Below are 12,809 nucleotides of genomic sequence, written 5' to 3'. Positions count from 1 at the left end.
CCAAGATGAGAGTGGCAGGCAAAAGGTTAGTTCTAATGCACCCAAGCAAATGAATCCACAACCTAAAATAGGAGTGACTTACACAGCTCCCTTGAGGCCATCTTTGCTGCTGCAACACTGCCGCCCTTTGGTCTAACACCACACGTTCCTATCCCTGGAAAATTCCACAGCCAGACATTGAGCAGACTCTTCTCAGAATGCAGCCCACCTCCTCTTCTCCTCCCACAAATACCTCGGGGCCACAGGGCTACCAGGTCTGGCCTGGTAGCTGCCACTCACTGGCCAGAGACATGGCACAACACAGTGCAGAAACAGTTCCAATGAGTATACCCAAGAGACAGCAGGGAATGGGCTCTAGTCCAAATGGGCTCTAGTCCTCTCTCTTCCTTGTTGAAAGAAGCTGTCAACAATTCTTTGCCTTATTTTTCTTGTCCTTCTAAATCCTCAACAAACTGAATTGCACAAGAAGCAGGGGAACAGTACACCCTATTTGAGAGAATTAGAATTTGAGGTGCTAGGAAGCAAAAGGTAAGAAACAGCTTCAATGTGTAGTAACACCCCTGAGAGTATGCTGTGCCCCTCAAATAGCTCACCTGCCTTCACTTCCCACTTCAACTGATTATGATCATCTTGCTTGATTAAAAGCAGTTCATAATAGTAACTGAGAATGCGTTATTAAGCAAACGCCTAATTAAAGTGAGATTAGTTATTAAGCTGGAACTTGGGGCTTTAGAAGAAAAGTAGTAACTTAATATTAAGCTACAGAGGAAGAAAGCGTGATTAGAGTCAATTATATCTTCTGCCGGACAGGAGACCTGATGAATGCCCCCGTCCCTCCAGAGTCCTTCAAGCATGAATGAAGGGAGCAAGCCTGACCAGACAGCGTGCACAGGTACTTGGGAGTTGTCTAGTAACTTGGTGGATGGAGGGGGAGGGACTAGCTCAGGGCCCAGGGGAAGGTCTGCACTGGGATTGCTGCTTTCAGAGAGCTGGAGAGGCAGGAGGCTGGGGACTGAAAAACAGAAGGTGAATCATTCTTAATGACCTGTAGGATCCCAAAGATGGTGAGCTGCAAGCCTGGACTGCCAACTATGGCCAGCATTGTGCTGTAGCTCTGACCTCACAGCGTCTCGTCCCCTAGCTCATGAGAATTTGAGCTGGAAAGCCAGCATGCCCTGGTAAATGGAAGTCCTGCCACTTCAAGACATGGAGTCATCTTTCACATTTGGAGTAATCCTTGCAGTCCTGGCCTCCCTCATCATTGCTGCTAATGTACTGGTGGCTGTGGCTGTGCTGTCATTGATCCACAAGAATGATGGTGTCAGTCTCTGTTTCACCTTGAATCTGGCGGTGGCTGACACCTTGATTGGTGTGGCCATCTCTGGCCTAATCACAGACCAACTCTCCAGCTCTTCTCGGCCCACACAGAAGACCCTGTGCAGCCTTCGGATGGCATTTGTCACTTCCTCTGCAACTGCCTCTGTCCTTACAGTCATGCTGATCGCCTTTGACAGGTACCTTGCCATCAAGCAGCCCCTCCGCTACTTCCAGATCATGAGTGGGCTCATGGCTGGGGCCTGCATTGCTGCGCTGTGGTTGGTGTCTTACCTCATTGGCTTCCTCCCACTTGGAGTCCGCATGTTCCAGCAGAACTCCTACCAGGGGCCCTGCAGTTTCTTTGCTGTGTTCGACCCTCACTTTGTGCTGACCCTCTCCTGCATTGGCTTCTTCCCAGCCCTGATCCTCTTTGTCTTCTTCTACTGTGACATGCTCAAGATTGCCTCTGTGCACAGCCAGCAGATCCGAAAGATGGAACACATAGGAGCGATGGATGGAGCTTACCGGCCCCCCCGGACTCCCAGTGACTTCAAGGCTATCCGTACTGTGTCTGTTCTCATCGGGAGCTTCACTCTGTCCTGGGCCCCCTTCCTTATCACTAGCATTGTGCAGGTGGCCTGCCGGGAATGCCACCTCTACTCAGTGCTGGAACGGTACCTGTGGCTGCTTGGTGTGGGCAACTCCCTACTCAACCCACTCATCTATGCCTATAGGCAGAAGGAGGTGCAGCGGCAGCTCTACCACATGGCCCTGGGAGTGAAGAAGGGGCTCACCTCATTCCTCCTCCTCCTCTTGGCCAGGAATGGTGGCCCAGAGAAACCCAGGGAAAGTTCCTGTCATATCGTCACTATCTCGCACTCAGAGCTTAATGGCTACGATGGTAAGGGCAAAAAAATTTCAAAGTGCCTTTCCTCTCCCCATGCTGGGCCATACTTAGATCAGATGGAGCTAGAGGAATGAGAGCACTTGTTGCAGGCAACTGATGGCTTCTCCTCTCTGCACCCCCATGCCCTTTCACCCCCAGACTGAGAGGTAATTTAGGTAGTGTCCTGACTTTTTCCATAATAAGTTTTCCTATTTGCAAATCTCTCCTTCTCCCTGTCCTTTTGAAATGTGTTTGTCTCTCCTGTACAGGTATACTTCTTAAAGCAAGAAATGTACTGCTAAGAAGATGCTTATATATCAAATCCTATTTTTTAATGTCTACCAGAAACATAATATAAGCCACATACATAATTTTAACTGTTTTAATAACCACATTAAAAGGAAAAATTTTAAACCACATTAAAAGGAAAACGTTTAATGTTTTGTTTAATCCAATACATCCAAAATAGCATCACTTCAACATATAATCAATATAAAAATTACTAGTTTTCATACTAAGTCTCTGAAATCTGGTGTGAATTTTACTCTTAGAAAATATCTCAATTCAAACTAATCAATTTGCAAATGCTCAGTGGCCACATGTGACTAGTGGCTACCATACTGGACAGCACAACACCAGAAATATGAGGTTGTCTTTGTTTCTAACTGTTTACTATTGTGATTTACTACAGTAATTGCTTTGGTAAAGTGAGGAATCCCTCTACCCGATGTGCTTCTTAATGTAGATCCAGTTTTATATAGTGAGTGTGCATAAAATGTAGAAACCTGAATTAGTCTAAGGCTTATCTTTTCCCATACCACAAGATGTTCAAAAGTTGTTCTCACTTGTAAGTGGGATCTAAACAAGGGATAGATGTGGTCATAAAGAGATATAATGGACATTGACAACAAAGAAGGGGGAGGTGTGAAGGATAAAAATCTGTCAGGTACAATGTACACTATTCTGATAATGGCGTACTACACTGAAAGCCCTGACTTCAGCATGGTACAGTTCGTCCATGTAACAAAATACTTGTACCCTTACATTTTTTGAAATAAAGAAAATAGTGTTTCCGCAAGACATGATTGCAAGAGGGACTTTACCTAACAATTGCAATCAGTGTAACCTGGCTTATTGTACCCTCAATGAATCCCCAACAATAAAAAGAAAATAGTGTTTCCTTGGGAAATAGCCTATCTTGAGATTATTTCCATTACCCCTCCCAATCCACCACCTTTTTAACTCTTTGGTACCCCTTCCCTTCAGATGGCCTCATACATCACTTGTATCTACTTGCTGATAACAATGCTGAACCACAAATTCTAAAATACTGGGAGGGAAGAAATAGGGCCAAGAGCTGGGTACCAAGGCAGGCACTGCCAAGCTCTTCTGCTTACTCCCAAATTTGCATTTTCCTAAAAAACTCAAGTCACACAAGATGCCAGCAAAATGGCACAGGAGACCAGCTGAGGTGCAAGAGCCTCATACTCCTTCCTGTGGGGTACAGAAAATAATGTTGGCAGCCAGGAATTATGCTCAGGCTCCCTCCTGGCAAACCTGGCAGCAAAAATTCAAGAAGAGACTGGAGAAGAAACCCAAGAATCATGCTCTGCCTTCTTGAGCTTCCCTGTAACCCTTTCCTCAGCCTCCTGGTCTCCACAGTAGCTTCCTAGAGAGTTTGGCTCTCAAGGCCCTAAACTGGAATATCACCCCAAAAAGATGCCAAGTGGACAACAAAAGAGGGCAAGAAGAAAACAAACACAGCATAGATTAATTTTTCTGGGATTTGGTTCTGAAACAACCTTGGAAAGTTAATCCTTTTATCTCTAAATTGATGGCCTAAGGATATATTTGAGTCCAATGTGTAATGACTAATTCCAAGAGGCCTTTGAAATTTTTCATTCAAATCTCAAATTATAATGTTTAGAATCTGGATGGAATTCAGCCATCCTCATCTCAAAAGGATGTCATCATAGCATGATGCTTTGTACTTGGGTTTTCTTAATTCTCCTTTAGTCTTAGGTTAACTAAAGGTTTTCTTTATCAGTCATTCATAGGATAACAATCATCCCTTTCAGTTTCCATACTCTTGAAAATTCTCTTCTTCCTCTCTTCCCCCTTTATCTTTAGCTCAAAGATTGAGACTGAACTCTTAAGTGGTCTGTTCCTCACTGATCTGTTCTCCTACATACACATCAACCAACCTTTGTTAAATTTTTTGTAGTTGCTCTACTTACCGCTTTTGCCCAGAGGAGAAAAGTGCTTGCTTTCATGTTCCTACAACGGAATTACTTTTTGTCCTTCGTGTCATTGACAGAACCCAGTATGCCTTGAAGTGCTTAGCTGTAAACCTAGCACATGACAGGCCAGCTTATAAGCCACACTTTTGGATGGGGTTTTGGGTTACTGAGAACTAGGTAAAACACAAATAAAAAACTAAAATTTGGATGAAACTTAAAGCAGGCTCAAACCAATGCCCTCCTTATTGGTGTTTCAAAGCTTAATTCTTGGCCTTGCTACAAAGGACCAATCTTGCCAAGGTAATATAAGCAAAATGGAATGAACATTAGTTATCCTGATTTAATCATTCCACATTATAAACATATCAACTTCACATTGTACTCTGTAGATAAAACAATTAGTTGTCAACTAAAAATCATTTTTAAAAAATTACAGGAGAAATGCAAGAGATAAGAGGCGGTTGCTGGGCGTAGTGGCTCACACCTGTCATCCTAGCATTCTGGGAGGCCCAGGCAGATGGATTGCCTGAGCTCCCTGGTTTGAGAACAGCCTGAGCCAGAGTGAGACCTTATCTCTAAAAATAGCCAGGTGTTGTGGCGGGTGCCTGGAGTCCTAGCTACTTGGGAGGCTGAGGCAAGAGAATCACTTGCACCCAAGAGTTTGAGGTTGCTGTGAGCTATGACGCCACAGCACTCTACCAAGGACGACAAAATGAGACTCTGTCTCAAAAAAAAAAAAGTTAAGAGGAGGCTAGGTGATCAGTGTGTTACTAGGTTCAGCCCAAGAAACCCTGCTATCCCTGGGAGTCAGTATGTGCAGTGATAAAATCACAGTCTATTGCTTTGAAGTGCATAATGATTCAGCAATTCAGTTCAAATGATCCAGTTGTTTAAATTCTCAAAGATAAATTTCTCATTTATATAATTGTGATTAACTCAGATAACATATATTAAAATGCTTACTAAACTATGGGACATTGTCAGTACTTAAAAAAAAAAAAAGGCAGGTCTCTTCTTCTTCTTTAAAAATCCTGAAGAATGAAACAGCCAGTGGACCCATTTAAAGGAGTCCGTTATATTAGGATGACATACAGAACATAGAAAATTTGGCACATAACTGTGAATTCCTCAACCCCTGAATAAGGTTTTTAAAAGTGATGAGAGGTGACTCAGGTTTAAAAAGACAAACAATAAATCTAATACCTTAGCAGTATTAAGATAGCAGATACAAACAAGGCACTAGGATTAGTATCATACACTTGCATCTAAGAGTAACTACAATTAGAATTACTGTGTTTAATAAGCCACCAAGGCAGAGATACAGAATGCTTTGCAAAGGTCTAATGGCTTTCTCTGACGCAGGCTCCATTACAGATAAGGGAATGTACTGGAGAGAAAGCATTTAGATTTCATTCACGCCAATGTTCTCTCCTAAGAGACTTGCAGAGAAATCAGATTCTGCACATAAATTTGACCTAACAATGTAGGTCAATCAGTCCCATTTATAGTTTCCGTGGACAGCTTACTGTGAATTTGTCCTAAACTTTTTAAGTTTTATATTAATTTCTTGGGTAGCTAAAGTTATGCATGTTATACCTCCGTTTCAGAGGACAACTCTCAAAGAATGTAAGGACATATATCCCTCTGTACAGGGTGTGCTGTTCTGTTTCACATGTTAGAGGCAGGTTGCCCTGACCTATTAACGCACTTGTTGTCCACATGACCAATGCCAGCCAGAGTTAGCCTTGGGATATCTTCACCCTAGTTGGAGAAGGGTTACCTGGTTCAAATGAGAATTGAATTCATGACCTTGATTTTCATTCTCACCATGCTCAGTCACTGGCCAAAGTAAGTATGAAGACAGTAGGCATGAGAGATACTTCAAAGACACACATATAATAAATGGAAACATGGTGTCAATACATGGTAACATGAGTGGCAGTGGACCCAAGGACAGACCACGATGTTTTGCCTACTATCAAGCACTCAATTCCGTGACTTTCAGTACCTTTCACGTCATCCTTCAAATTGCTGACTTAAATTGCTGAATCTTCTCCTTTTAATTAACAAATCTTCATTTATTATTTTTGCAGTCTTCTAAACTCAGTGGTGGTGCCTACGAATGTTGACTGTCATTCATTCATTCACTTTGTCCATTCATTTACCTATTCCACATTTACTGAGAGACAGGTGCTAAAACTGCCTCAACTTTGCTGATATTTCTTTTACAGATATACATTGAAGTATAAATGATGTTTATTATTCTTTTCTGATAATAGAAACAACTTTTGTTCATTTTAGAAATTTTTGAAAATACATAAAGTCATAAAGGTACCCACAATTATACCACTCAAGATGACCACTGTTACTCTATTTCATGTGGGTTTTTTTTTTCACTTAACACTATACTGTGTATATTTTCCTATGTTGTTGAGTCTTTTTCAAAAACACAACTTGTAATGGTTGCATGTTTTTCAACAAATGAGTATATATAATAATATTTTAACTATTTCTATATAGTTGTGTGTCAGGGCCCGGGATGCCATGTCTCCGGCCCTGACCCCAGCCCACTCAACTGTCTGGACATGGACCGCTGTGCCAGCTTTCTTGGGGTAGGTCTCATTCAGGTCTTGGATGTGGAAGCACCTTAGAAGTCACAGTCAATATTAGTAAGAGCAAGCATCTCAGCAGCAATCTCAGCAGCAGTCTTAGTAAAGGAGAGCCATCAGGTGTCCTCCCAGCAAGAGGAGGAGCAAGAGGAGGAGCCTAGCAAGAGCCAAAGGAGGAGCCTCAACTAGTTGCTCCCATGGCTATTTATACAAGTGATATACCACAGGTGTAGAGACTGCTATGCAATAATGTACGTGTTCTCGTCTCCTGCTCTTACGTGCTCTCGTCCTCTTTAACGTGAGACCAATGATGTTAAATCCCTTCCCCAATTCCTTATCACCAAGTTATTTCTCACAGGTGCCCTCCTACAGGTGTGCCTAAAATTTAGGTTATTTCCAATTTCTCCCTCTTATAATACCATTATAAATAGCCTTGAGTGTAAGTCTTTGACATTTCTGTTTAATTCCTTAGGATAAATTCTCCAAAGCAGTATCACTAAATCTAAGAGCAATAGATATTTATAAGATTTTGCTGGCATTTTTGAAGTGTCATGTTTCCCTGAGATACCTGCTAACAGAATTTATTTTATAAATGAGCCATACATGAACAGAACACACTGATAGGAGTATCCCAGAGAAATAAAAGCATGTGGCTTCCTGAAAGCAGAAACCACACCAAGGTAGTTAACCAGTCACTTTTTGACAAAAGGAAACTATTTTTTTCTTTTGCAGTTTTTGGCTGGGGCCAGGTTTGAACCCACCACCTCCGGTATATGGGGCAAGCACCCTACTCCTTGAGCCACAGGCACCGCCTCATAAAAGGACGCTTTTTGTTATTCTCTACTGCTAGGGTTAATCTGCCTTCTCCAAATTCAGAAATCTGGACTAACAGAACACAGCAGTTTAAGAACGCTCCTTACAGTGAAAGTTCATTATCAATGTAGTACAGCATAATAGGCAGGTACTGATTTCAGCGTTTTCACTGTTAAAATTTTCTGAGGTAGTTGCTTTGTGCAATACCATAAAGTGCTAAGTAGGCAAGAGAATAAGAAGACATTTTCACACAGAGTTAGAAGACAGTTATTGATGCAGCTGAAGCCTTGAAAGCCATAGTCTCACAGTTTGCTGAACGGGAAAAATGTGCTCCACCTAATGGATCAACCATAGCAGGGTAAAATGCATGAGAGCTTAACACGCTACTACTCAGCCATATGCTCCGTGGATTTACAAGCTGTTGGGACCATTATCAGCCACTGGGCTCAAAGAGCCCTCTCATGAGGAGTCCTGGAAACGACCAATGCAGCTGCTAAGGGTCTAAGAGTCTGTTTTAATGCACAAAGCATTTCCTGTTTCTGTCAAAAAAGCACCTTTTATATAACAGGGCAGGCAAGATTCATTTGTTCCCAAGCACTGGAAGTTCTAAGATCGTGTAGGGCCAAGAGCCTGATGGGAGTCTTCTCTTATATTTAGGCTTGTTCTTATTTGGTATGTGTTGCCCAACATGATTGAATCATATTTCCCATTTATTATAATAAATCCCTATCAGTACTAGTTCTGTCTCAATTGTGTTGACACTAAGGCACTAAAAAGCTGATAAACTTGCTGAGATAATATAGTCATAGGTCCCATAAAATGCCATGTGTTCTTACAAAACTGTTCAATATGCTTAATGTGTTTTTACCCCCCTTAGTATTTTTGCAGATTTTTCCATTGAGCCATTCAACAAATATGAAAGCACTTCCTATAGAAAAGCAAACGGTATCATATCATCTCAAAGGTGGTTTTTGAAAATGAGAGAAAACTAAACCAAGAAATTATAGCTGAATAGCTATGAGGTTATTTGAAATGTAGAAGGCAGGCTCATATCCCAAACATTTCTTATCCAAAATTCCAATCACGGGCGGCGCCTGTGGCTCAGTGAGTAGGGCGCCGGCCCCATATGCTGAGGGTGGCGGGTTCGGACCCAGCCCCGGCCAAACTGCAACAGAAAAATAGCCGGGCGTTGTGGCGCGCACCTGTAGTCCCAGCTGCTCGGGAGGCTGAGGCAAGAGAATCGAGTAAGCCCAAGAGTTAGAGGTTGCTGTGAGCCGTGTGACACCATGGCACTCTACCCGAGGGTGGTACAGTGAGACTCTGTCTCTACAAAAAAAAAAAAAAAAAAAATTCAAAATTCCAACCACTTTAAGAATGTCAGGTCCCTAATTTATCTGATACAATGTGTTAAATTATTTATATTTACTAAATAAATGGAGGAGGCAAGAATGCCTGAAAAGTGTTTATAGTGAGTAAAGCACAGCCCAAAATATAACTGAATTCTGATGCTGAGACAATGAATGGAGAGAAAAAAATATCCTTCACAATGAAACCTCAGAAATTAAGATTACTGAGGAATGGCCAGTCTGAGCAGACATTAAAATATTTGTTAAATGAAAACAAAGCAATTTTATTAACTTCCATCAGTATCCTAACTGGGCTAGGCTAACAAAAATATTATCTCTTAAGTGATCAGTTTTAGTGAACAGAAAATAATTAGCAATCAAGTTTATGGTAGTTTAACCATTCCTCCTATAAATTTGTTTCTAAGCATAACAAAGTTCTTCTTTGCATTGGAGGATACAGACCAGAACTCTAGATCCCTTCTAGCTCCCTTGTCCAAATTATAAACTATTGTACTCTATATAAGTAATCCCAAGATCTTCAATAAATGGTCTAACATAAAACAGAAACAAGTTCATGTTGTTCTGGTGTGCCATCTTTTTTTTTTTTTTTGCAGTTTTTGGCCGGGGCTAGGTTTGAACCCACCACCTCTGGCATATGGGGCCAGCACCCTACCCCTTTGAGCCACAGGCGCCGCCCCTGGTGTGCCATCTTTGAGAGTAAGAGCCTCTTTTTGAAGCCAGCTGTGCTACCCCTGGTGAACTATGCTTACTTAGACTGGAGGAAAAGAGATGTGGTAGTTATGGAAGAGGACATGGAGAAGAATAAAGAATGAGAAAGGAAGAGAGGGAATCAGTAGAAAGTGAAGAAAGGAGAAATGATATATTTGTAGTCACAGGTCTCTAGAAAAATAATCTAAATCCAGTATTACAGTGAAGTGTCAAAGAGTGACCAACAACAACAATTACTGACCTTCTTTCTCCCAGAGTGCTATAAAGATAGGGGAATTAATGAAATCGATACTGTTTACTGCTCCCCAGCCATAAACTTTAAGTGACTCTGGACAAGGTTAAATCAGTACACCTCTAGCACAGTGATTATAATCATGGGCCCATGAGCCAGACCGCCTGGTTTAGAATCCTGGCTTTGCCATTTTCTAGGAGCAAAGTATTTCACCTTTTCATACCTCAGTTTCTCATCTGAAAAATGAGAATAGTACCTGCCTCCTAGGAGTGAGTCTAAGGATATGGACAGAGTATAAACATAATATTCTTAGAACATAATATAAGCCATATTGTTAGATATTGTTATTATTATTCAAGTTGTCTCATTCTCCAGCCTCTCAAAGGGGGAGAAAAGTTAAAAAGTGTTTTCGTCTTATAGTCTACATATTTTGATCATTTTATCCCTTCAAATATGACTTTGCTAAGGGATAGGATGTGGGATGGGAGAGAAAAAGTGAGAACACACAAAGTTAAGGATTACTTCAAGGCCTGAGCCACTAAAAGGATTTTTAGGAGGCAAATTCAGAATTTTGTTTTATATATATTAAGTTTAAAGTGCCTATTAGACTTCTGTTTTATCAAAAGATACTTTTTTTTTTTTTTTTTGAGACAGAATTATACTATGTTGCCTGGGCTGGCCTCCTGAACTCAAGCAAGCCTTCAACCTCAGCTTCCCAATTATCCGGGACTATATAAATATGCTTATTAGACTTTAATAGTGATGTGGAGTAGGGAGTGAGACATAGAAATATGGAGTTCAAAGGAGAAGTATCGGCTGGGGATATATATTCAGAAGTCAACAGCATATAGATGCTCCTTAAAACCACTGCAATACGGCACTTTTAGTGGCTCAGACCTTGAATCTTTATTATATAATCATTTTTATAGTCATTAAAATTTTAATTTAATTCCACTTAAATCCCATGTATCTGTTGAACCTTTACTACGTTTTAGGTATTTTATCAGATCCTTTGGATACAGATAAGTTCACATATTCACTTAACAAATATTTGCTAGATGCATATAACTGTGTTAGCCACTGAAAACCTAGCAGTGAACAAAATGGGTATAATATCTATTTTTCTGGAGCACACAAACTGATAGGTGATATAGATATTAATGAAAAACATACAAATATATGTGGTATATAGTTATAAATTATGACACATGATTTAGAAATTATAGTGAGGAAAGTTATTTGTTTTGGGGTAGAAGAAATCACTGGAAAGATTTTTTGTCGTGGTGTCACAGCTCATGGGCTGTCCAACCTCAAACTCTTGGGCTTAAGCAATTCTCTTGCCTCTGCCTCCCAAGTAGCTGGGACTACAGGCACCCGCCACAATGCCTGGCTATTTTTCGGTTGTAGTTGTCATTGTTTGGCAGGCCCAGGCTGCGTTCCAACCCACCAGCTCTGGTGTATGTGGCTGGCGCCCTAGGCACTGAGCTACAGGTGCAGAGCCTATTTTTTTTTTTTTTTTGAGACAGAGTCTCACTATGTCACCCTTGGTAGAGTGCTGTGGCATCCCAGCTCACAGCAGCCTCAAACTCTTGGGCTTAAGCGAATCTCTTGCCTCAGCCTCCCAAGTAGCTGGGACTACAGGCGCCTGCCACAATGCCTGGCTGTTTTTTTGTTGCAGTTGTCATTGTTGTTTAGCTGGCCTGGGCTGGGTTCAAACCCACCAACCTCGGTGTATGTGGCCAGCACCGTAACCACTTGCTACTGGCACTGAGCTGACTGGAAAGATTTCTGAGGGAACAATATTTAGATTGAAGTAAATTAAAGCCATTTTATAATATATATAAACCTTTCAAGAAACCATTTTTCAGCCTATATCATTGTGAAAAAATGCCTTCTCTTTTACTCATTTATTTGGGGATGAGTAATATATCTGACAGGTGTAGCGTTTAAAAAATAAATACAAGGACAGGGGTGGTGGCTCCTGCCTGTAATCCCAACACTCTGGGAGGCTGAGGCAGGTGGATTGCTTGAGCTTAGGAGTTTGAAACCAGCCTGAACAAGAGGGAGACCCCATCTCTACCAAAAACAGAAAAAACTAGTCGGGTATGGTGGTGGGCACCTATGGTCCTAGCTACTTGGGAGGCTGAAACAAGAGGATTGCTTGGTTTGAGTCCAAGAGTTTGAGGTTGCTGTGAACTATGATGCCACAGCACTCAACTCCAAGGTGACCGAGTGAAACTCAGTCTCAAAAAAATAAAATAAAATAAATACAAAATAAAATTTAAAATATATAAAAAGTTAATATAAACCAGTATACACCTATTACAAGGGTTAAAATCCAAAACCGTAACTAAAGCTGGGGAAGATGTGGGGACAACAAGAATTGTCATTCATTGCTGCCACATCAGAAGAGAAGTTTGGCAGTTGGTTTTTTTTTTGTTTGTTTGTTTGTTTGTTTTTTGTTGTTTTGGCCGGGGCTGGGTTTGAACCCACTACCTCTGGCATATGGGGCCGGTGCCCTACTCCTTTGAGCCACAGGCGCCGCCCAGGTTTGGCAGTTTCTTATAAAACTAAACATAATTTTATCATACCATCCAGCAATCATGCAATGTGGGAGCATGAACCGAAATATTATGT

At 41.3% G+C, this 12,809-nt stretch overlaps 1 protein-coding gene across 1 annotated transcript; it reads left to right on the top strand.

Annotated features, from left to right (window-relative positions):
• The first annotated feature begins 1,121 nt into the window (after positions 1–1,121).
• GPR119 (G protein-coupled receptor 119) lies at positions 1,122–2,301 on the top strand. The gene has a single exon (XM_053580253.1). It carries the CDS (start codon positions 1,183–1,185, stop codon positions 2,296–2,298), a length of 1,116 nt encoding a protein of 371 aa, XP_053436228.1. The 5' UTR covers positions 1,122–1,182; the 3' UTR covers positions 2,299–2,301.
• The last annotated feature ends 10,508 nt before the right edge of the window (positions 2,302–12,809 follow it).

This window comes from Nycticebus coucang, chromosome X (assembly GCF_027406575.1).
Source record: "Nycticebus coucang isolate mNycCou1 chromosome X, mNycCou1.pri, whole genome shotgun sequence".
NCBI classification, from domain to species: domain Eukaryota; kingdom Metazoa; phylum Chordata; class Mammalia; order Primates; family Lorisidae; genus Nycticebus; species Nycticebus coucang.
This window is presented reverse-complemented; position numbering and strand designations above follow the sequence as displayed.

Bases quoted from the DNA above. Each gene is read 5' to 3' on its own strand.
- GPR119 (XM_053580253.1), top strand. From the start codon at position 1,183: ATGGAAGTCCTGCCACTTCAAGACATGGAGTCATCTTTCACATTTGGA.